The sequence below is a fragment of the Martes martes genome (assembly GCF_963455335.1).
Source record: "Martes martes genome assembly, chromosome: 3".
Classification (NCBI taxonomy): domain Eukaryota; kingdom Metazoa; phylum Chordata; class Mammalia; order Carnivora; family Mustelidae; genus Martes; species Martes martes.
Genome location: NC_137890.1, coordinates 125,427,689 through 125,451,134, shown reverse-complemented (window position 1 = coordinate 125,451,134; position 23,446 = coordinate 125,427,689). Strand labels below are relative to the sequence as shown.

Sequence of the window (23,446 nt, the reverse complement as noted above, 5' to 3'; positions counted from 1 at the left end):
AAATGCGATCTTCCCCTAAAGATCTACCTTGAAAAAAGAGATCTGCACTGAAAAAAAAGAATCCAAAGAAATGAAATAGAAAAGGCAGTTGTTAATTTAATAGAACTTTATGCTAAAGTATCTGTCAGAAAATACTAAGGTCCGATAGCTTAATAAGAGAAAAATCGAGGGATGCCTGGGTGGCTCAGTGGGTTAAGCCTCTGCCTTCGGCTCAGGTCATGATCCCAGGGTTCTGGGATTGAGCCTGCATCAGGTTCTCTGCTCAGCAGGGACCCTGCTTCCCCTTCTCTCTCTGCCTGCCTGTCTGCCTACTTGTGATCTCTCTCTCTCTCTCTCTCTTTCTGTCAAATAAATAAATAAAATCTTAAAAAAAAAAGAAAAAGAAAAATCTACCAGCCAATATTAACAACAACAGTATTGTATACCACAATGCAGAAATAGTCTTCCTGGAATATGTTGTCATGCTTAAAAATACATGTGAAGAGCTTAGCAAAAACCATGAATATATTCCAGAAGTGTTCTCTTCTATCCCCATTTTATATAAATCTGGAGCCATTCTAAAGCAGAATATAAAAAGATATGCTATACCGTTGACTACAGAATACTACAAAGTTTTATTGCCATTTAAACAAAGAAGCCATAACAGTTAAATGAGCTCAAGAAATAGGTTTCAGTATCACAAGGTGCCAGCTGTAAAGAGTTATGGCTAATTGAATATGGAACTCCTGCTTAATCAGATAACTGCTCTGCTATTTCCAAATGAAATGCCATTTCCATACTGCCTGAAAATGGCCCGTTTTATTGGTAACCAGAGAAAACAATATAAACTGTAAATAACATTAAGTGCTCTGTTTACCCATTCCAGGCACTGAAGTAGCAGGGGATCCAAGACGTCTTGGTAACACATTTGATGATAGGGCTGGAGTAACAGTTCTTTCTGGGGGCCCACCAGGGGCTGAACTGTCCTTTGGTGGTCCAGGAGATACTGGAACTTGTGGAGGAGGGCCCTGGCTAGAGCTTGGTGGTGTTGGAGAAAGGTTTCTCTGAGCTGCAGTTCGCTGACGAATCTCTGAGAATAAGAATTAAAAAGTGCATTTTTTATTTCATATCCGTAAGGGCCAATACCACAAAATGATTCATGTTTAATAAAGTTTTGGAGCACCAGAAAGCATCTGTAGGGTCAAAACTTCTCATTATAAGAAGTTTGTAAGATGTGACATTGAAAACTGACTATAACAGATTACTCCGTTTCCGATCCTACATTTCCAACTACATATATTTACACAAAAGCCTTGATCTACGTCTATCTACAGATATCACTTTTCAAAATAAATTCAAATAAAATAAAATCATCACCCAATTATGCGTCATGGCTTTTTACGGTAAATCTTCATAATTTATGATAAAGGAAAGTAAGTTTATCAGAATTTGTGAAAACTCCGATGAAAATGGCAGCTTTCTTCAAGATAAGAAAAATGTTAACTCTAAGAAATGAGTGAATAAGTATATTCTGGAATTATGAAATAATTTATGAGGTACTTAATCTAAGCAGTCATAGAAATGCTGAAAAAGTAGTCTTTACACTATTAGGTACTATTCCCAATTTCCTTTATACTATTATTGTTTTTTTGGTAATTTTTTTTTTTTTTTTTTTGCCAATACATTCAGTAAAGGAAAACTTCCACTCTGCATAAACAGTATCATCATAAATAAATCTTATCTTTTAGTTGCAGAAATTGCAAGATTTTCTGTAACGGGGGCTGGTAAATGTGCCAGATCCAGGCCCCTGCCCCTTTTTTTAGTTTTATTAAAACACGACAATGCTTTTTTGTTTATGTATTGTCTATAGCTGCTGTAGAAGAGCTGTAAGAAGATTTCTTTACAAGAAATCATATGGCTGTCAGAGTCATTTACTGTATTTACTATCTGGCCCTTTACAGAAAGTTTCATGATCCCCTACTCCATAACACAAAATTCAATTCTATCATTTCCCCTTCCCACTAATACCTTACTTGAATGTTGATGGTAAGATCTCAAGAAGTGCTTATTGCTTTTTAATTCTACATATTAACTTAAATTATCACAAATCCTGAAACAGTAGGCTAAAACTAAACAAGTTAAATTTTAATTGGCATGACTGGTAAAATTGCATACATCCAGAAGCAAAATATTTTAAATTTGGACTCTATTTGACAGTTAAAGATTTTCATGAAGAGTTCATTGCAACTAAAAGTACAGCTCTAGCATCAGGCTTCAGTTTACTACAATCTGGCAGAAAAGTTTGGTTAGAATCCTGGCTGTAGCTTACAGCATTACAAGACTTCAGATGGGCTAACTTCATTAACATCTCTTTATCTGTAAATTTAGGATAATAATATTAACTAATAGAATTGTTACAAGGATTAAATGATGTCTGTATTGATAGTTCACATTTATCAAATACATAATATCTCAGATGATGGTGTTTTCACACAAAGTATTTTCAAATGACCAGTTAGTAAGCTGTAATTACCAAGACCAACTAATCTTCCTCTGGCTCTTAATTTAGTCTCTAACCTAGCCACTAAAATAATAAATTACAAGCAGATCATCATTATATAAATGGAACTACCTTTATATCTGGCTGTTTTTCATGCAGTTTATACAGAAATTTTCAGATTTTACCTGATCTAATTGTATCCTAATATCTCCTGCAAATTAGCTGGTTACTTAATTATCTTTACTCAAAAGGAACTCTTAAAAGGTGGATACACATTGGGAAAGCTATGAAATGCTGTAAAAGGTAGCGAGGGGCACCTGGCTGGCTCTGTTGGTAAAGCATGCAACTCAGTTTCAGAGTTGTGAATTGAAGCCCCACAGTGGTGCCTACTTTAAAAAAAAAAAAAAAAAAATTGCAAAAGGTACTAAGATCAATGAAATTATATTAAGGTTAGGTCATTTAAATTAATTTTTAAAAAACGAGGTATCAAATACTATAAATCACTTTTTAGCCAATTTTCAGGTAAAAGATAACTCCAAAAAAATGACATTTTTCATCCAGATAAGTAAAACTTTAACATGTATCAAACTATATTAAAAGTAATTATTATTCTTTCACTTCTTGAACAAAGACTTGAAACTGCTTTCTCTGAATGTGAATCTACCCTGGGAATATTAATTAAAGTACCCTTTTAACATACATCACTCATATCACTCATGAACTACTGAAATTTGAGGTCTATAACTAGCTAGGTTAACAAAGGACACCATGTCTAGCATTCCACGAAAGAGACATGGCTTAACAATTTCTGAACCTAAATTTAGACAGAAAAAGGAGAAAAATGATATAAAAGAGTCAGGAAAGGGAGAAAACATAGTTCCATTGTTTTCAAAGGAAAAGCACGTAACAAAGAGTTACATATCAATAGGAGAAAATAGCTAGCAATACAACACCAAATCTATATTTGGTAAGGTGTTATGAAATATTCTGGTAGTCTCAATTTAAAACATCTAAGATTCATCTACTTTTAGTTATTTGCCATTCACAAATGCTTTGTAATATAATTACTCTAAAAACTTCCTGGTATTCAACAAAGTATTATATTGGTTATAGTTAACATTTCCTGCATTTAAATGTAAAATACCATTCCACAAAAAAGATTTACGAAGCATTTCACATCAATCTGGTAAAGTATCATAAGGAGTGTTGCATTAGTTCAATTCTTGACTAGAGGATGTTTCAACATCCTTATCAGTGTCTGTATTTTTAAATTCAAAATGAAGCAAATAGAATCTAAATGAGATTTAAAACTTCTATATTACAATAAACAAAAGAAAACAAAATTTAAAATAATGATAAAACAGCACCTAAGTGGCTCCGTCAGTTAAAATAATGATAAAACAAGATAGTTGTTAAAAAGCATAGACTCTGCCTGAAATAAATTAAAGACAAATACCATATGATTTGACTCACATGTGGAATTTAAGAAACAAAACAGATGAACATAAACGGAGAAAAAAGAGGCAATCCATAAAACAGGTTCTTAACTACAGAGAACAAACTAAGGGTTACTGTAGGAGAGGTGGGTGGGAGGGGGTGGAGATGGGTTAAATGGGTGATAGGGATTAAGGAGAGCACTTGTGATGAGCCTGGGATGTTGTACTGTAAGTGATGAATCACTAAATTCTACACCTGAAACTAATATTACACTGGATGTTAACTGGAAATTAAATAAAAACTTGAAACTACAAAGAAAAAAAAGCAGACTCTGGGACCAAGCTGTGTTGATTTAAATTTCAGCTCTATCCTGTTTATTAGATATACATGCAGCCTTTTCCAAGTTGCTGACAAAACTCAGTTCAGCTTCCTTGTAATAGCAATACTTACCACTTAATAGTTGTTACAAAGATTAAATGAGATAAGCAAAGTGAAGGGCTTAACCAAAGTATAGGTACTTAATAAGTACTTAATAAACAAAAACTATAAGTAGTAGTATTCATCTAAAGGTTCCAGAGAACACAATAAATCAAAAGCTAACCAATATAGAATTTATATAAAATGTAAATATTAATGTACAAATTAAATAAACAAATTTTCCTAAACTTACTTGTGAACGTATTTAAATGTATAAATTCACAATTTATGCAAAAATTTAAATCTAGCTTAACTCTAGCTTGTTCTCAAATAATTCTTGAAATAAATGTTTTATAACACAAGTAATTCTCTTGACTTATCAGATTTTTAAATACTGATTGTTTACATACTTGTAGAGGGTTTTAGCTTCGTTTTGATATTAAGCTATAGTAGGAAGAATACCACACTATAGTTAGGAGGCCTGGATTTTCATCCTAGCTAATACCATCAGTTCCCTATCCACTCTAGGTTTCAAATTTCTTTAAAGAGCGTTGGCAAAACTACAAAGACAATCCTCATATTTTCCCTAGCACTGGCCAAAGGTTTTCTCAACATTATGTCCAGTGCTAAGCCTCATAAGAAAAAGCATCAAGAAAAAGCCTTTGAATGAGTCACATTTGCAAAAGTGGAGATTCTTAAATTTAGGGTGAATTTGGCTCCTCCTAAGTGATTATTAAATGTAGTTAAGCGAGACATGGGGATATAGCTTCAGGAGAGTTTCTATTTTAAAATTTATGAAAATTCTGGTCTCTATTGTTTAAATTTATACGATTCCTTCAAATAATCAAAATAATAAAGACCATGCACCTGGCATCTCATCCTTTTGCTTTCAAAAAATTTTCTAAGGTCTATGTTGACTGTATCATCTTCTACATATCCTACTCATAATAAGCTACTTTAAATTCAGCCTCTGCCCTACTTCTCTACTTAAATTGTTTTTTCATTAGGTGGATGACTTTTTAATAACAAAATGACTCCATAACTACTTCCCTCCCATAGAGGCAAAGGAAAGGAAAGAGAGAGAAAGAAAGAGAGAGAGAGAGAGAGAGAAAACTTCCCCAACATTTCATTCCTCCACCTAACACAATCTGTTTTTTGTCCTCCTTCTTAGCTACCACAGTATCACTTACCACTGAAGGCACCATTGGTTTGGTTACCAACAAACTTATCACCATTACCGTTACAGCTACTCTTTATCAAATCCCTGTTATCTGCCAGGAACTATTAATAGGTGCTTAATGTGAGTTTACTCATGCCACCTAATATTTAGACCAACTCTTTGAGATAATTCCAACTTTCAGTTTTCAAAAGAAGAAACCAAAGCTGAGAGGCTAAGGAACTTTCCAAAAGTCTCAAAGTAAATAAGAGATGGAGGCAGGATACAAATCCCAGGTTTTATTACAACAGTGCCCTCAATTCTGCAACCTATCAGATTCGATGACTTCGTTTGTCTTCTACTTAACCTGACCCTTTGCAAACTATGACAGCAGATGCCATCCCTACTACACTTCAACTTTCTAGACACCAGTTTAGTTCTGATTTTAACTCTAATCATTCCTTCTGTCTTTTTCCTGAGTTCCTCCTTTCTCCTTCTACCTGTAAGTGTTAATGTTCCCTGGAGTTCTGCCATGGCCTTCTTACTCTGTTTTCTCTCCCTGGGCAATTCAGTCAATCCCATGGTTTGAAGAACTATCCTCTATTATCCCAATCATTCCTAATCTGTACTTATAACCTTAACCTTTTTCCTGAGCTCCATATAAAATAATCAATTACCTATAAACCATACCACCTGGATGTCACTTGATTCAACAAAGCCAAAAGCAAATCCATTATCTTCTAAATAAACCTACTACTCCAATTCTTATGTTTCTTATCTTGATTAAAACACTAACATCTACCCAGCTGCCAAAAACCTAGGTGATATCTGGTCCCCTCCTCCCAGTCCCCACTATCCAAATGTAGTATCATCAAATCTTGTCAATCTACTCTTAAATCTTAATTATCTTCTAAATCTCTTCTTTTGCAACTCCTTCGCCACAACTTTATGTAGTGCAGACCTTTTTCTCTTTCCTATATTAGATAATATCTTAATCTTATCTCCAAGTCTTCAGCCTTCCATTCTCCACATTACCAAAAAAAAAAAAAAAAAAAAAAAGAAAGAAAGAAAAGAAAATGCTCTAAAATGCAAAGCCTCCATAGGCTTCCCATGTTGCATATAAGATAAAGTCCCAAACTCCATAATGTTGCATACAAAATACTTCATAATATCGCACCCTCACATAAATACCACCTCCCTTTTTCAGGCATATAGCACTATTTGCAGTCCCTCAAGGTAACAACTTGTTTCTCTTTTCTTACCTTTGCATGTGAAGTAGACCTGAAGAGTCCTTTCCCAATGCATTCTCAAAGCAAATTGTTACTAAAATATATAATGCCTTATGATTTGTACCTACCTTCATTGTGGTCCTTAGTATGTTAAGAATATGTAGGTGTGCACACTCTTTTGAACCAAGAGCAACCAGATAAAAAAATGCATCTTTGCAGCCCCAGGATTTGGCAAGTAACTAGCAAGAGTATGAGCTTAATAAACATCTATGAAATAAATTTACTTTCCCCTTGCATTTTAATATCAAATTTCCAACTGCCTATTACCCAACTTAGATGGTATAGTAGGCACAATAATGGCCTCCCAAACATGTCCACATCCTCATCCTCAGAACCTATAAATGTTATGCTACATGCAAGGGGAATTAAGACTGCAGACATAATTAAAATTATTAATCAGCTGAATAAATGTTGCCTGCTACATTGAGAATTTCAGGCTAACTTGAGAGCATACAAATAAGCTACCTTCAAGCAAAAAATATGCTAATCATATATACCACTTGCTAGCCTTTAGTTTACTATTTTGTTCTTCTGCTTTTTAAATTAAGAATACATTTTGCTTATATTATTTATAAACAAATAGTCCAATTTAAAAATGAGCAGAGGACCTGAGTAGACATTTTTCCAAAGAAGACATACAGATGGCCAACAGACACATGAAAAGAAACTCAACATCACTAATCATCAAGGAAATGAGTATTAACATTACAATGAGATATCACCTCACACTAGTTAGATTGGCTAGTATCAAAAAGACAAGAAATAACAAGTGTTGGCAAGGATGTGGAAGAAAGGGAACCCTTGTAAACTGTTGGTAGGAATATAAATTGGTGCAGTCACTGTGGAAAACAATATGGAGTTTCCTCAAAAAAATTAAAAATTAAAAGTAGAAATACCATACAACTTCCACTTCTAAGTATTTACCAGAAAAAAACAAAAACATGAATTTTCTGAAAAGTTATATGCACCTTTATGTTCAGTGTATCATTATTTACAATAGCTAAGATATAAAAGCAACCTAAGTGCCCATCGACAGACGAATGATTAAGAAGATGTGATATAGATAAACAGATACACACATACACACACACACACACACACACACACACACACACATGCACACAACAGAATATTACCCAGCCATCAAAAAGGATGAAATCTTGCCACTTGCAACAATATGCATGGGCCTTGGTGGTATCATACTAAGTGAAATAAGTTAGACAGAAAAAGACAAGTTACCATATGATTTCACTTATATGTAGAATCTAAAAAAAACAAATGAACAAATAAAATGAAAAACAGACTCATAAATACAGAGAACAAACTGGTGGTTGTCAGAGAATGGTGGTGGGGGGACAAAATAGATGAAGGGGATTAAGAGACATAAATTTACAACTATAAAAGACCTCACTGGGACAAAAAGTACACTATAGGGAATATAGTCAACAATATTGCATTAACTTTGGTGACAGATGGTAACTACACATGGCTTGGAGAGTCTTTTATAATGCACACAATTGTCAAATCACTATGTTGTACACCTAAAACTAATTTAATGTTGTATACCAATTATATTTCAATTTAAAAAAGAATATGTTTTGCTTTATAGTTCTTTATCTCAACACTTACTTTTTTTCATTACCTTGACGATCTATTTCCACTTTAATTTGTCTCCTACCTCTTTCAACTTTAAACAACCTGCACCTTGTGGTTCATCAAGGTTCCATTTGGCAAGTTACTACTTTACAACATTTAAACAAAATTAGTTAATTCTAAAAAAAAATTTTTTTTCTTTCATTTCCTTCAACTCATTTATTGAGCAACCACTATGAGTAAGGCACTATCAAATGGAATGCAGAGTTGCATATAGAGGTGGCAAGCAAAGATAACACAAAATCATGAAACACCAGGTAAATGCCATATTAAAAGGAACCAACAAAGTACCATGGAGGGTCCAAGAATGAGGAGATTAAATGCAGTGATGGGATGCAGGAAGGGTTCATGGTAATGGTGGCATTTAAGAAGAACACTGATAAATGGATGGGAAGCTAAATGCCTTTGGTTACCTGTACTAAGGTACATGTAGAGTTTTAAAATACAGGTTCAAAATTCTTTGATTTGCCATCCTATGAGGGAGGGAGGATGTCTATGTCTCCTCCCTTGAATCTGTGTTCTGTTACCATTTGACCAAGAGAATATAGGGGCTCCAGTTTTCTGGACTACTTTGTCTCTTGGGCTGCTTGCTCTTAGAAACCAGCCACCATGTTGGAGCAACTCCAAGTGACCGCATGAGAGAAGTCTATGTGGAGAGGAACTAAGTGCCAGCACCAACTTGTCAGCCATGTATATAAGCCATCTTGGTAGTGTATCTTCCAGGCCCAATCAGGTAGCTCCAAGAGATGTGAGGCAGACATGAGCAATCTCAGCCAAACCATACCAACACCACAAATTCATGAGCAAAGCAAATTAAGGTTGTTCTAAGCCACTAAGTTTTGGGGTGTTTTTTATACAATAGATAACCATAATGGTATAGATATGACACTTAAGAACACCCAAAAAAAAGTGAATTTACTGTTCTACCACTGTTTTCCAGATTTTCTTAATTAGACATACATCCCCCAAAACAGCAAAATATGAAGTATTATTCCTTTTGCTGTCAAGATCATATAAGATTAGTGATTCTACTTTAATCTTCCATATATGCCACGGAACACAAGTAAGTAAACTCTAAAAACCTACTTAAGGAAACTATAATCCATTTTCTAGAGCCATTAAATTTTTCTACAATACTTATTCTGATTTCAAATTTAGCTGTGGGGGAATACAATTGACTTTTCTTTTGTTAATTTCATTAGTAGAAAAAACATTTCATTAGTAGAGATGCAGGGTTATGTTCAAAGGTAAAAAAGAATGCCTATGTAGCTTCCTTTTGAAACAAATATAGGAGAGTCTGTTAAGGATTTCTAATCATAACCAAATCCTAGAACCTTGCCATTAGGGATAACTGCACTCTTTTCAAGTTCAAGCACCCCTCTCTGAAACCACAGTTACTTTTCTAGATTAATTCCCCTGTTATTCTTTCAACTCCAAGAGGATCTATGACCCATTAGTTATTAAAGGGGTCAGCAAACTTTTTTTGTGAAGTTAGATAGTAAGTGGCATTTGTGGCTTTGCGGACCATACACAGTTACTCTTGCATATTCTTCTTCTTCTTTTTTTATTTTTTTGAACACTGCAGACAAAGGGCTGATATCCAAGATCTATAAAGAACTCCTCAAACTCAACACTCAAAATACAGATAATCATGTCAAAAAATGGACAGAAGACATGAACAGACACTTCTCCAAAGAAGACATACAAATGGCTAGCAGACACATGAAAAAATGTTCATCATCATTAGCCATCAGGGAAATTCTAATGAAAACCACATTGAGAGACCATCTTATACCAGTTAGAATGGCAAAGATTAACAAGACAGTAAACAAGAAATGTTGGAGAGGATGTGGAGAAAGGGGAACCCTCTTACACTGTTGGTGGGAATGCAAATTGGTGCAGCCACTTTGGAAAACAGTGTGGAGATTCCTCAAAAAATTAAAAATAGAGCTACTCTATGACCCTGCCATTGCACTACTGGGTATTTATGCCAAAGATACAGATGTAGTGAAAAGAAGGGCCATATGTACCCCAATAGCAGCAATGGCCACAATAGCCAAACTGCAGAAAGAGCCGAGATGCCCTTCAACAGACAAATGGATAAAGAAGATGTGGTCCATATATACAATGAAATATTACTCAGTCATCAGAAAGGATGAATACCCAACTTTTATATCAACATGGATGGGATTAGAGGAGATTATGCTGAGTGAAATAAGTCAAGCAGAGAAAGTCAATTATCATATGGTTTCACTTACTTGTGGAACATAAGGAATAACATGGAGGACATTAGGAGAAGGAAAGGAAAAAATGAATTGGGGGAAATCAGAGAGGGAGAGGAACCATGAGAGATTATGGACTCTGAAAAACAAATTGAGGGTTTTAAAGGGGAGGCGGGTGGGGGGATGGGTGAGCGTGGTGGTGGGTATTAAGGACAGCATGTATTGCATGGAGCACTAGGTGTGGCACATAAACAATGAGTATTGGAACACTGAAAAAATCAATTTTTTTTTAAAAGAACACTTTAAAAATGTAAAACCAATTCTAAGGTCAAGAGCCATATAAAACAGATCTTGTAGTTTGCAGACCCCTCTATTAACATTCCCAACACCTTTGACTGTCCATCATCCTCCTCTCGTGTCCTTATTTCCTTCATGATCATCTTAGATCCCATAACACACTGTTATAGTCACTCCCTTATGAACAATTTTACCTCTTCTGCCCCTTTATCACTTTATTTAATCCATTAAGTAAAACCCCAACCCTGGTTAAGACCAACTCTCTTCCTACTTCACGCCTGTATCCACAGAACTAAACACAACTGGAAAACATGTACAAGCATGCTTTAAATTCATGACTGTTACCTAATTTACTCTTTCTTTCCTTTCCTTTCTTTTCCTTCCTTCTTTTTCCTTCTTTTCCTTCTTTATAAGTAGTGGGAGCCCACTGTGGGGTTTGAATTCATGACCTTGAGATCAACACCTGAGCTGAGACCGAGCCAGATGCTTAACCAAAACTGAGCCACCCAGGTGCCCCAGATTCACAACTGTTAACTTTAAGTGGATATTAGTGTCCCCTGGCATTCCTACATTTTTCTAATCCATTTACTCTCACTCCACTATAGATTTATTTTATATATTCTCTTCAGGCCCCCAATATCATCTTCCCCATTCTCACTCTCATTAAGAATACAGATACAATCAAAAGACAATTCCCACCAGTTACCTATATCTGCCCATGTTCTCTGTCTTCACTCCTTACTACTGACAAACTATGCATGCTCCCATCAAAAGCTAACTCCCACACTTATACACCAAATCCCATCCCTTCTTGCCTCATCCTGGACAGTTTTCCATCAACTGTGTCCACTCTCTCCATCATCAATTATTCTGTGTCTTCTAGGCCATTCCTAGCAGCACACAAACATGCTATTTCTTCCATGCAGCATATGTTCACCCACATACACATAATGCTTTCCTGTCCAACTACCCATTTTTCCACTCCCTCTTATTCAAAAGAATAGCCTCTTCCATCTCCAACTTCTCTACTCCCCTATTTTCTTAAGCCCACTCTAATCAGGCTCTTGCCCTCATTCCTCCTCCAAAACCATTATTTTCAAGGTCACTATGGACTTCAACACTGTTAAAAACCAATGTTCAATTCTCGAATCTTAACCTAATTGGCAGTTTTTCTCATAGGTGATCACTACCTTGAAACACTCTCTTTAGTCAGCATCCAGGTCCCAACATTCTCCAGGATTTGCTCTTGCTGACCACTTCTTAGTTTCTCTTTACGGTTCCTCTACACTACTCCCAACATCTTAAGGTTGGAGTGCTCCAGGGCAGCCTTGGTCCTTTTCTCTTTTTTCTCCATATTTACATCCTTGGTAATCTCATCCAGTCTCATGGTTTTAATATCACCCACATTTTGATGATACCCAGATTTCTATCTCCAACCCAGATAATTCCTGTTTGCCAGACTTACATTCAATTGCTTCCTTAAAATATCTACTTGAATGTCTGTCATCTCAAATGTACATGTCCAAAATCAAACCCTTTTCTTCACCACATCACCTCCAACTTCCTCTCTTCCCCCAAAAGTGCTCCTCTTGCAATTTCTAACATATGGGTAATTGACAACTCCATCTTCCCAGTTACTCAGGTCAAAATTCTAAGTTATCTTCTTTCATATCTCTTATCACTTCCTCACTCCTTTCATATCTTTGGTCAATTTATCAATGTGGCCTTCCCTGACAACCCTTATTTAAAACTTCAACCCACCCACCTTACCCAAGGCACTCCCTATTCACCATTATTTCTTTACTTTCCTCCATCTAACATTTTATATATAAACATATATATATATATATACACATATATATATATATATGGCTATTTCTCTCTCTCCCTCCCTCTCTCTCTCTCTCTCTCTCTCTCACACACACACACACACACACTGTTTTTTGTCTGTTTTGTTCCCTATTATGTCCCCAGGGTCTCTAAAACAATGCCTGGCAGACAGCACACACTCAAGTAAACGTTTATTTAAAAAAAAAAAACAAATCAGAGATTAGTACACAGAAGTCAAATTTATTCCTGCAGGCCAATTAAAACTTTGAAAAGAAATTTCTTACCAACCCTAAATATCTCAATTTCTTTATTCTCCAGAATCTATTCAGAAAATTATACTGGCAAATACCATTTTTTCACTAAATCCAAACTTCAGCATGGAGCCCAATACAGGGCTTGACTCATGACCCTAAGATCAAGACCTGAGCTGAGATCTAGAGTTGGACACTTAACAGACAAAGGCACCCAGGCACCCCAAATTTCATTACTTTTTAATCTACTAAGGACAAAGCCTTCCCAGCTCTCAGTTTATGACTCCTAAAGAACTAGAATAAATGCTAAACACTGAAGTACCAGATCATTCTGTTAAATGTAAATATGTATATATACGCACATATCTACCTTTTATGTTCATTATCAAATGATAACACTGATTTCCTAAGATTAAGCACCCACTAATAAAAATCCCTTATAAAAAGGGGTCGGGACTATACTGTCAAGGTCATGAAAAACAAGGAGAGTCTGAGAAACTAGCACAGCCAAAAAGCCTAAGCCATGTCAACTAAATGTAATGTGGTATCCTGGATGAGATCGTAAAACAGAAAAAGGACATAAGATAAAAACTAAGGAAATCTGAAGAAACTATAGACTTTAAGTTAATAATAGTGAATCAATATTGGTTCATTAATTTTAGAAAATGTACTATTTAATGCAAGATGTTAATGGGGAAACTTGGTACAAGGGTATATGGGACTTCTTTGTACTACCTTTGTAATTTTTCTGTAAATCTAAAAACATTCTAAAAGAGTAAGTTTATTAAAAAGGAGGAGATGGTCAGGTTAGTATTTTGTCTGTAAATATCACACTCCTTTTAGTGCTAAACCTAAGCAACTCAAAGAATACTATTCTCAAATATTATAATCAATCTCAGTATAATATATATCATCAGCACTAAGTAATAAAAAATAAAAGACACCTTATACACATGAATCACAGTTCTCGTTCAGCAATATGCAAGAGAGCTAGTAAAATATATATATGTACTTATTTTACTAGCTCTCTTGCATTATATGGGTATGTATACACAAACATTCACATTTAGTACTTTCCCCCCCTTTTTATTTCAGTTCAGAAACAGGTAAAAGACAAGAATGGGAGTAAAAGAGAGGGAGAGAAGAGAAAGAGAGGAAGGAAGGAAAAGAATGAATGAGTGAATAATGGTTCAAGCAAAGACATAAATATTTGGCTAAATTCACAGAACACAGAACTTAAACATAAACAGAAGGTATGACTGTCACCTACAAAATAATAGGAACCTAAAAGAGATCTGAAAAGATTAAACAACAAAACTCAATTATAATTCTCAAAACATAGAATGAAGTTGAGATATAATTTAGAATTTTTTAAATAAGGCAAAAATTCTGAACACCAATTAATTGCTTCAGACCTGGAAGAACTACTAGTCATACTAGAATAGGACACTCTAAAAGAAATATTTTTTAAAGAAAAAAAAAAGCTTATAAGCTTAAGGTCAAAAACCATATTATATTCATCTCTGTATTCTCCAGGGTGTTTTCACTTAAGATTATTTAAAACGTTCTTTTAAATAAACAATTCATTTATATTAGAGCTAAGGGTTAATTCTCCCTAAAAGGATATCCAAAAGCAGTGCCACAGGAATCAAGAGCAGAGAGACCAGCAATGGTTTTTCCATAACTACAATATGACATCAGAAGGAAAAAATGTATTTGGGTTTCAAAAGCTTCTAAGGAAAAATGAATTTAATTCTTCAAGGAAATCATGTTGCCTGATATTAATAAATACTTATGAATATCAGTAAAGAGGTCATATGTCTTTTTTTAATGAGAGAAAACAGATTTTTTAAGTAACAACAGCTTTCTGCAAAAATCACATTTTAAAAATCTATTTCCTAAAGTTATTTAAAAAGTATTTTTGAAAAGTTAGTGCCAGTTATACAAAATACTTTTAAAAATTATAGAAACCTGGCCTATAGACCAAACACTCTTTTTGAAATTACTAGATGGTATAAATTACAGAAAAATTTAAATGGATTATGAAGGCAGCAGTTTCAGTGTATCTGATTTATTTTAATCATATGTAAACTTTTACATTCATCAAAACATCAGGCTTTTATTTCTATAAACCAAATCCTACTTACAGAAAATGGGAGTGGGTGGGATTCTTCCCATATAGTTCAGCCAATCAGAAAACCTAAAACTCTTATGGCTCATTTAGTATCCATGGTCTTTGTGGACATTTATAAAAGAATTGACTTCTCCAAGTTCTAAATGTCATCCTAACATTATAAACCAAGCTACAATTCTGATGATTTATAAGAACAGAAGTTTATATTTTTAAAAATAATATATTCCATATTGCAACAAAAGCCAAAATAACCTATATTATTATAGTCTAGAGAAAAGAACAAAGAAGAAAGCCAATGCAAACTCAAAAATATCTTTTCACATGTCAGTCTTAGAATTACTTCATGTAGCCACTTAAAATAATGACTTTTTAACTTTTACATAATATTCAATGATATAAAAATGATGGTTTCACTAATAATCTGATAACTTCAAAAAGTGAGTTAATCTCCCTCGCTGTGATCTATTGAAAGTCAGCCCTCAACACAAGGGTTTGTAAAGAAATAAAAGTAATTAAAAAAAAAAGTGAGTTAATATTATTATATAGCAGTAATTCTAATTCTTTCTAAATTATTAGAAATTCTAAATTTCTAAATTATTTTACTATCTTCCTAAATAAAAGTGTTTAGAAAAAACTTCAACCCTGACAAAAAACTTCATTAAATTCCTCAAAAATAAATAATAAAAATATAAGAATTTTTTTAAGTTTTTTTTTTATTTTAATAAACATATAATGTATTTTTATCCCCCGGGGTACAGGTCTGTGAATCGCTAGGTTTACACATTTCACAGCACTCATCATAGCACATACCCTCCCCAATGTCCATATCCCCACCACCCTCTCCTGTCCCCCCTCCCCCCCAGAATTTTTTTTTTTTTTAAGATGTATTTATTTGAGAGAGAAAGAGAAAGCAAGAGCATGGAGGGGAGGGGCAGAAAGAAAGGGAGAGAGAAACTTAAGCGGACTCCAAGCTGAGTGCAGAGCCTGAAACAGTGCTCAATACACAACCCTGAGATCATGTCCTGAGCCAAAACCAAGAGTCAGATGTTTAACCAACTGAGCCACTAAGGTGCCCCTGCAAGGATTTTCATAAGGTATGCTAAGAGATTCTCATTTGAAAGGGGAAAAGAAACTTACAAAATACTGGTGAAATTATTTAAATTTCAAAAGCTTAAAACCAATTACATATTTATCTCAGCAGATAACATCTTTACTCAACATATTCCTGAAAGATCAAAATGAAATAAATTTATTGCCACCCACTCCAAGTCATAACCCATTATTACCAAATATAAATTAACATAAAAGCATTCTACGTAAGTTTCTACACACCTCTATCACACTTTTGAACTCACTTGGATAAATATGGATCTTTCCAACAGCAGCAGCAGTTTCTACAAAGTTATTTACCTTGTCCAGGTCTTGCAGTTACAGCTGCTCCAGCAGATGGCGGCTCAAGCTCCTGTCAATTACAATAATGTTATTACAGTGACCTAGTACAATGCACTATTTATAATAAATTAGAGTGATATAACAACCTTACCTTTGCTTTCTTTGAGTCTGGATCAAACCTTTCAAGAATTAATTTCGCCGTTTTATAAGTTTCTTTTTCCATGACTTCTTCAAGCTACGAACAAAAATTTCCGTAAATTGTGACACTTTAAAACACACACACGACTTACTTTTATAAGTCCTATTCCCAAAGTGTTCAAGTACAATGCTTAAAATAAACAGCATACAATATATTCAGATAGCATCAAAGACTTCCTACAGTCAAATAATTAAAATCTACATTTTTAAAATGGCTTCTAACCTCTAATATGTTACTTGTATTTAACAGCTTTACTGCAAGGAAATACCAAATACTGCTAATTGTTTACATATAATGAGGAGAATAATTACATGCACCAACTTCAATAATGGAATGTGCAAAAATCTATCAGCCATCATTATTGGAAGTTATTAGACATGACAAGCAAATGACAGGCAATTCCTCAGATTTATTTCCTCATAGCACTTAATGCTATTAATTTAAAGAAGGTCGTTAGCCAAGAGCTTTACAAAATAAAATCTCTGTGCCAATTAACTGCTGTCAGCATCGATTTTAGATTATTTATTAGCAGAAGCAATTAGCTTGCTGCAAATGCAGTGAAAACTCACTAACTGGGAGAACAGCCATGGAATTTGCTCAAATGACTTTAAGAGCTGAAACTCCCCCTTTTTTACTTAGATTCAAACAACTTTAGAGGGGAAAAAACCACAGTAAGAATTTAAGTAAAAATTTTACTGAGTTCTATACACACACTAGGGGCTGTAATTAAAACAGTTCATTATTACAGCATTTTATTTACAATACACTCAAGTCAGTCAGGGTTTAATTTAAAAAGCAATAACTAGTAAAGTATCATTTTAGCAGTTATGGCCCAGTATCAGAAAAAGTTTAATTTTAGTATAAGACAGTTGTATTATGAAAAATAGCTAATGTGTAAAAGAAAATGCTTTGTAAAAATTGGAATGGGACCTTTTCCTTCTCAGTAACCAATGACAGCCACTTAGATTCATTAAATGTCACATTTATTCAAAAGGTCATTTATTTTAGAATACAACACGGAGCACATTTACCAAGTTTAAAATACAGTTAAAAATATGCTACCCAACAGTAGTTAATGGGTTCCTTATTAAAAATTCAATCCAACATTTAAGAAGCTAAGTGCTTAGATGAATGATTTAACCTTGGTTTAGTGAAAATAAAACATTTTCCTAATTATTTCAAAATTATGATAAATTCTCAAACAATCAAGTTTAATGTCCTAATGTAAAGGAAACATAAAGAAAACTTTAGAGTTGAGAAAAACTGGTAATCAAGATAAAAAATAAAAAAGGACATATCATATATCCCTAAATCTACATAGTCTACAAGGAATCTATGTAGAATATCAATGAACTAAATCCAATTAATTTTTAATGTTTTAGACCAACATTGTGGCAATAGAACTTTATGTAATGATGGAAATGGCTTATATCTTCACAATGCAGTAACCACTAAGCCATATGTGACAAATGTTGCTTGTGCAACTGAGGAATGGAATTGTAGTTTTATTCCATTTTAAACAATGTAAATTTAAAAGATACATGGGGCTTTTGGCCACTGATGTGGACAACACAGATCTAGATGAAGATGACTGCCAGGCTTAAAAAGATTAGGTAACACTGTGATTTTTAAAACAACACACGAAACTCAAAACCAAAATGCAACTTCAACAAATGACTGCAACACTTGGTACACTGTTCAGCAAGTATTCATTTTTATGTTTATGTTCATGTAAAGTATCTTCGATAAAGTCATTTTTTAAAGCACTAAAAGATGTAAATCTATTCTCCTTTTCTTTAGCACTTCTAGCAAAAAATTTTCACATAATTGCTTAATTAACACATATATCCATACAACATTTTAGGTGAATAACTTGTTTTAAACAGAGACATTCTGATCAGTGTAAAAAACATAAACCTTAAACTCCGAAGTCAGAAAAAATCTGGGTTCAAAGCACATCTCCATTCTTAATTACGTAGAAAGACTTTGAGCAATTCCACTGGCCTCAGTTTCTCTTTTTGTAAGGCAGATACACTAATATTTTCTTCATAGCACTGTTAGGCACTTTAAATATAATAATGTATAAGAAAGGGTCTCTAACAGTACCTAACACAAAAACACATAATTGTTAGTGATACCCCAATTATACAGAATGGGTCTGAAAACAGCAGTGTTTCCAATATGCAACATATTCATTCCAGGATTCAGGAATGAAAAATTAGATTCTCAAAACTCCCTAAAATATAAGTTGCATTGTATCTTTCATAATATTTTTTTAAATTTTTTAAACTGTTCTTCTATGATAAATTATACTAAAAGTTACAGGGATTTTTATTTAAAAAAGAAAATAATAAACATAGTTTATTATGAATCAATATTTTGACAAGATTATGTATTTCAATAACATGTAAAAATTATTTCTACTTGATGTAGACATTTCATCATAGATAACACTAAAAGAAGGGAACATGAATACAAATGTCAGAAAATAATTTTTAATTTTAAAAGGTAATCCTACAAATATTTAATATGTAAATTATCATTCTTGAAATAAAATTTTTAAACAGAGCATCAATTGCTCTATCCAATATTCTTGATCTTTGCTTTGTGCCAAATATTCTAGATATAGAAAAATTTCTTCTGTTACGTACTCGTCAAATTATTAGGAGTGTGCCCCAAAGCATCTTCAACACACAGCATTAGGGTACATGATGCATTATTTAAACTCATCTTTTTTACAATGACAAAAATACTGTCTGCTTACCCTGATTTTGGTTATACTGCTGAAATCAATACTGTTTTTACTAGTTCAGATTTTACATCATTTTCTGATTTCACATAGGAGTATTCCACAATAATAGTTACAACTTTTCTCTCTGCATTTCTTCTGTTGAAGTATTTACAAAGATCTGTAGCCTACAGTGAATATTCAAATACTGGAAAATGGCAGCAAAAATTATCGGGTAATATAAAAATAAGCATTTGAAACCTCTAGTGAGGTCAACAGCCCTACACAGAATTACCTGCTGAACTTGCCAATTTAAGTACTTCTTTTGCTTCTAAAATTTATTTCATAGAATGTCATTCATAGGATTGTACATAAAATATATCATCTGTATAAGCTTATTATTACTTATCTGTAAGAATAACTCACCATTAACAAGAAACGGGGCCCATAAAACATAATATGGCCACAAAAGCAAGACTGACTGATTAATTAAGACTGTAAGACCTCTCTACTGCATGCTCCTGTCCTGTTCCCACAAATGTCCATATTAACCTATAGCTCAGCATGTCAGCATTTCTTGCTCTTTCTTTCAACTGGCAGTAGCAGATTTCTTTGAAGCAGTAACATTTGTAGTTAATTGTTAGGCTATAATGCTCAGAGAATTATAACACTTCCTCCTATGTTCCTAATTTCTCAACTGATTTTTCTCAAAAATCAGAAAAACACAAATTTCCTGAGAAATGCCAGAAAGGAATTACCACATAGAAATACTATTCTTGAGGGGTCCCAGGGTCCCTCAGTCAGTTGAGCTCAGTAGGTCGACTCTTGGTTTTCACTCAGGTCATGATGTCAGGGTCATGAGATCCAGCCCTGCTTCTGGAGCCTGCTTAGAGATTCTCTCTCCCTCCCTTCCCTCTCCCTCTGCTCATCTCGCACCCCCCACCTCCCTTGTGAGCTGGTCCAGGCTTTCTCTCTCTGAAATAAATAAAATCTAAAAAAAAAAAGGAAAAAAAAATACTATTCTTGGAAAAGTATAGTAGTTTCATGAACACACTTAAATTTCGACTCATGTTCTGATGGATCTTGATTTTGAACTGTGTTGATGGAATGCTCATGGATGCAAAGGGATTATCTATTAAGCTAATTTTTTTTTCAAAAGCTGAATTTTTTTTTGAGTAGCAAAATGTACACATCTAGACTTGGGAGTTTTTTAGATAATTAGAGATTAATTTTTAGTTTTATTTTAATAAGTAAATACTTACATTAAGGTCTTAGATTTAAATCATTGTCAAGATACTAATTTTCCTAAGTAATTTAACTTTTTAATCAATTAATAATTCATGTTCATTCTTAAAATTACACTTATACGAATTATGTATTATTTTACAAATCTATTCAGAATAAAGAGATGCATCCCTAAGGAAACCACCTTTAATAAAATGTCAAGTAGTAAATATAACTGGTTTTCATTTTGTTATTGAAAGAGGAGGAATAGGAGCTGAATATTTTTGGACTGATAGTTATTTTCTCACAAGCATTTTAATAATAAAAGTATTTTGAAAGCTAATGTAGAGTTTAAACATCCATGAACAAGATCAATTTTGATTACATTTAGCTTTTGTTCAAAAGTAATGCCCCTTCTTTTTCCTCTCATTACCAGCACAATGATCAGCAAGCACTGCGCTCCTTACTAACTCACCCTTAACACCTATTGTTCTAAACAAAGTAAGTGTAAAGCAACTCAAACAAAGCAGCTCTGTTAAGGGCTTGAGTAATAAAGTCCAGGGATGAAGTTTCCAGTAGTAACCATCATAATCAACAATAGTCAAGTCAATGCAAATTGTTCCCTAATTAATAAAATGAGTTGGAACAGCCAACTTATTTTTCTTAAATCATACTGCAAGAAATATGGCATACTAAACTATTCTGTAATATTGACACCTCTTGAACCATTTAGATATAGACAACTGTTGGCCCTGAAGTGAATTTTCCAATTGTGAGGCCAGATGAAGCAGCTTTATGTTGTCCTTCCTTCAAGGGCTATTAAAGAAGTAAATAGCTTGTCTTTTCAGTTTTCCAAGTCTGCTCTTACTCTTTTTTGCCCAATCACCTGTTTTCCAAGATTCTGCTTTCTGGTCATGTGACAGCACTGATACTGGATCAGATTCTCTTCACTTAAATTGCTTTTTAAATTTTCTTCTTTTTTTTTGTTTTTTCTTTGTCTTCCTTCTTATATTTTCTATTTTAATAAAAATTTCTCCATTTTGGTACAAGTAGGGCTTAGCTCTGATCACCTCTATCAGCCCTTCTTTTTAAGCAAACCAAACTAATCATATCACAATTTCTATATTACCGAGAACTATCAGTATTTCCTCACTTTGAATTTATGGGTGTTACATAATGCATGGAATTAAAGAAATATAATAAGATATAAGGGAATATTTCTATGTTTCAGGACCATTAAAAATGTCAATACAATGTTGGTAAATAATTCACAGAACACTGAAGAAGCTCAAGCAAATAAGAAATCCTTTCACAATTAAAGTTCTTTTATTTTTCAAGCACTTAAACTCTCAAGACCAGTGTCTTTTATTACCAATTCACAAAACAATTTTTTTAAGTAAGCTCTAGGCCCAATGTGGGGGTTGAACTCACAACCTCAAGATCAAGAGTTGCATGCTCTATCAACCAAGCCAGCCCTGTGCCCTCACAGAACAATTTTTACACTAATCTTAACTTTCATAATTTTTATTAGTTTCATAATTGTTACTTATTACATGTTACACTAAAATACACTGATCATATGCATCTGATTAAATTTTATTAAGTTTCTACATAACAAATCACTGTTATCAATTATCATTTTCATACTTCAAAAATAATTATATAAAAAGGCATATGTAAATTCAAGTCAAACACCAAGTTCAATTCACTTATTAGAGGGTATGATAATACCCTATAAATAGCTAGGGCCCTTCTTCTCTTATGCTTGGACCCCTTTCCAAACATCCGAAAGACACATTTAACTGGCCCCACAAGAGATACCCATGTGATCAGAGCTGCTGATAGAAAATGAAAGAAAAAAAATTCTTTCTTTCCCCCTTTCTTCAGCTGTTTCATGTTAAATTTGACTTTTACAACCAATCTTCTTGATCCCCTCTCTTCTAGCCTTACCTAGCCTTATTCTGTCCAGAAAACCTGAGAAATGACATATGTAGATGTTTGATCCTTTTTTAACCCCAATAATCAATCTGGATACCCACCTTTTTATCCCTCTGCCTCATTTAACCTTCCAATGAGTCATTTACTTGATTCTCAGCTTACAACTGCATAGATTCTCAGACTCAAAAAAAAAGTCCACATAACTACTTTTTCCTGCCAATCATAATTAATTAGCAAAAATACTCATAATTTAGCTTCATCATTAAAATGCTATCCATACTTGTTACTTGGATGGTCATGACGTATAACAGATAAACATTGTTTATTCAGTTCTTAATGTATTTGTTTTACATAAATTAATTTTAAATAAGTTAACTTACTATTTTTTTCTTCTGGGATTTTAAATCATCCAATGCTTCATCTAGAAAACAAGATTTAAATCAAAGCTAAATCAGATATTAAGATACTTAGATATCTTAAAAACAGTATGCCAAATGATATATATTTAGCAACCACAAGGAAACTGTCTTATTTTAGAATTTCTCACTGATGTGTACAGATAAAAATTATCTCAATCTTCACACATATATATTTCATACTGTTGCCTATATATTACAAAGCTAAGTAGGGAAAAATTGACTTTACATAGAATAAAACACCTTTCAAAATTTAAAAAGACCTAAACATTTTATCAAATAGAATTTAAGTAATTAATAATTTTTAATTAAATTTACAAATAAAAGTATTATTTCTTCATTAAAGTTCCAGGATAGCAAACATCTGAATACCCAAATCAAAGT

General features: G+C 33.5%; 1 protein-coding gene across 3 annotated transcripts in view; it reads right to left on the bottom strand.

Annotated features, from left to right (window-relative positions):
* Positions 1–23,446, bottom strand: part of LNPK (lunapark, ER junction formation factor) — a gene marked incomplete at its 5' end in the record, with an annotated part of 81,670 nt that overhangs the window by 20,000 nt on the left and 38,224 nt on the right. For 2 of the 3 annotated variants that reach the window (XM_080798738.1, XM_080798740.1), the window contains 4 exons: positions 857–1,069; positions 16,576–16,627; positions 16,709–16,792; positions 23,027–23,067. In XM_080798738.1, the coding sequence (XP_080654864.1) occupies positions 857–1,069; positions 16,576–16,627; positions 16,709–16,792; positions 23,027–23,067 (390 nt within the window). The remainder of the gene's footprint in view (positions 1–856; positions 1,070–16,575; positions 16,628–16,708; positions 16,793–23,026; positions 23,068–23,446) is intronic. The other variant, XM_080798739.1, reaches the window with a different exon arrangement.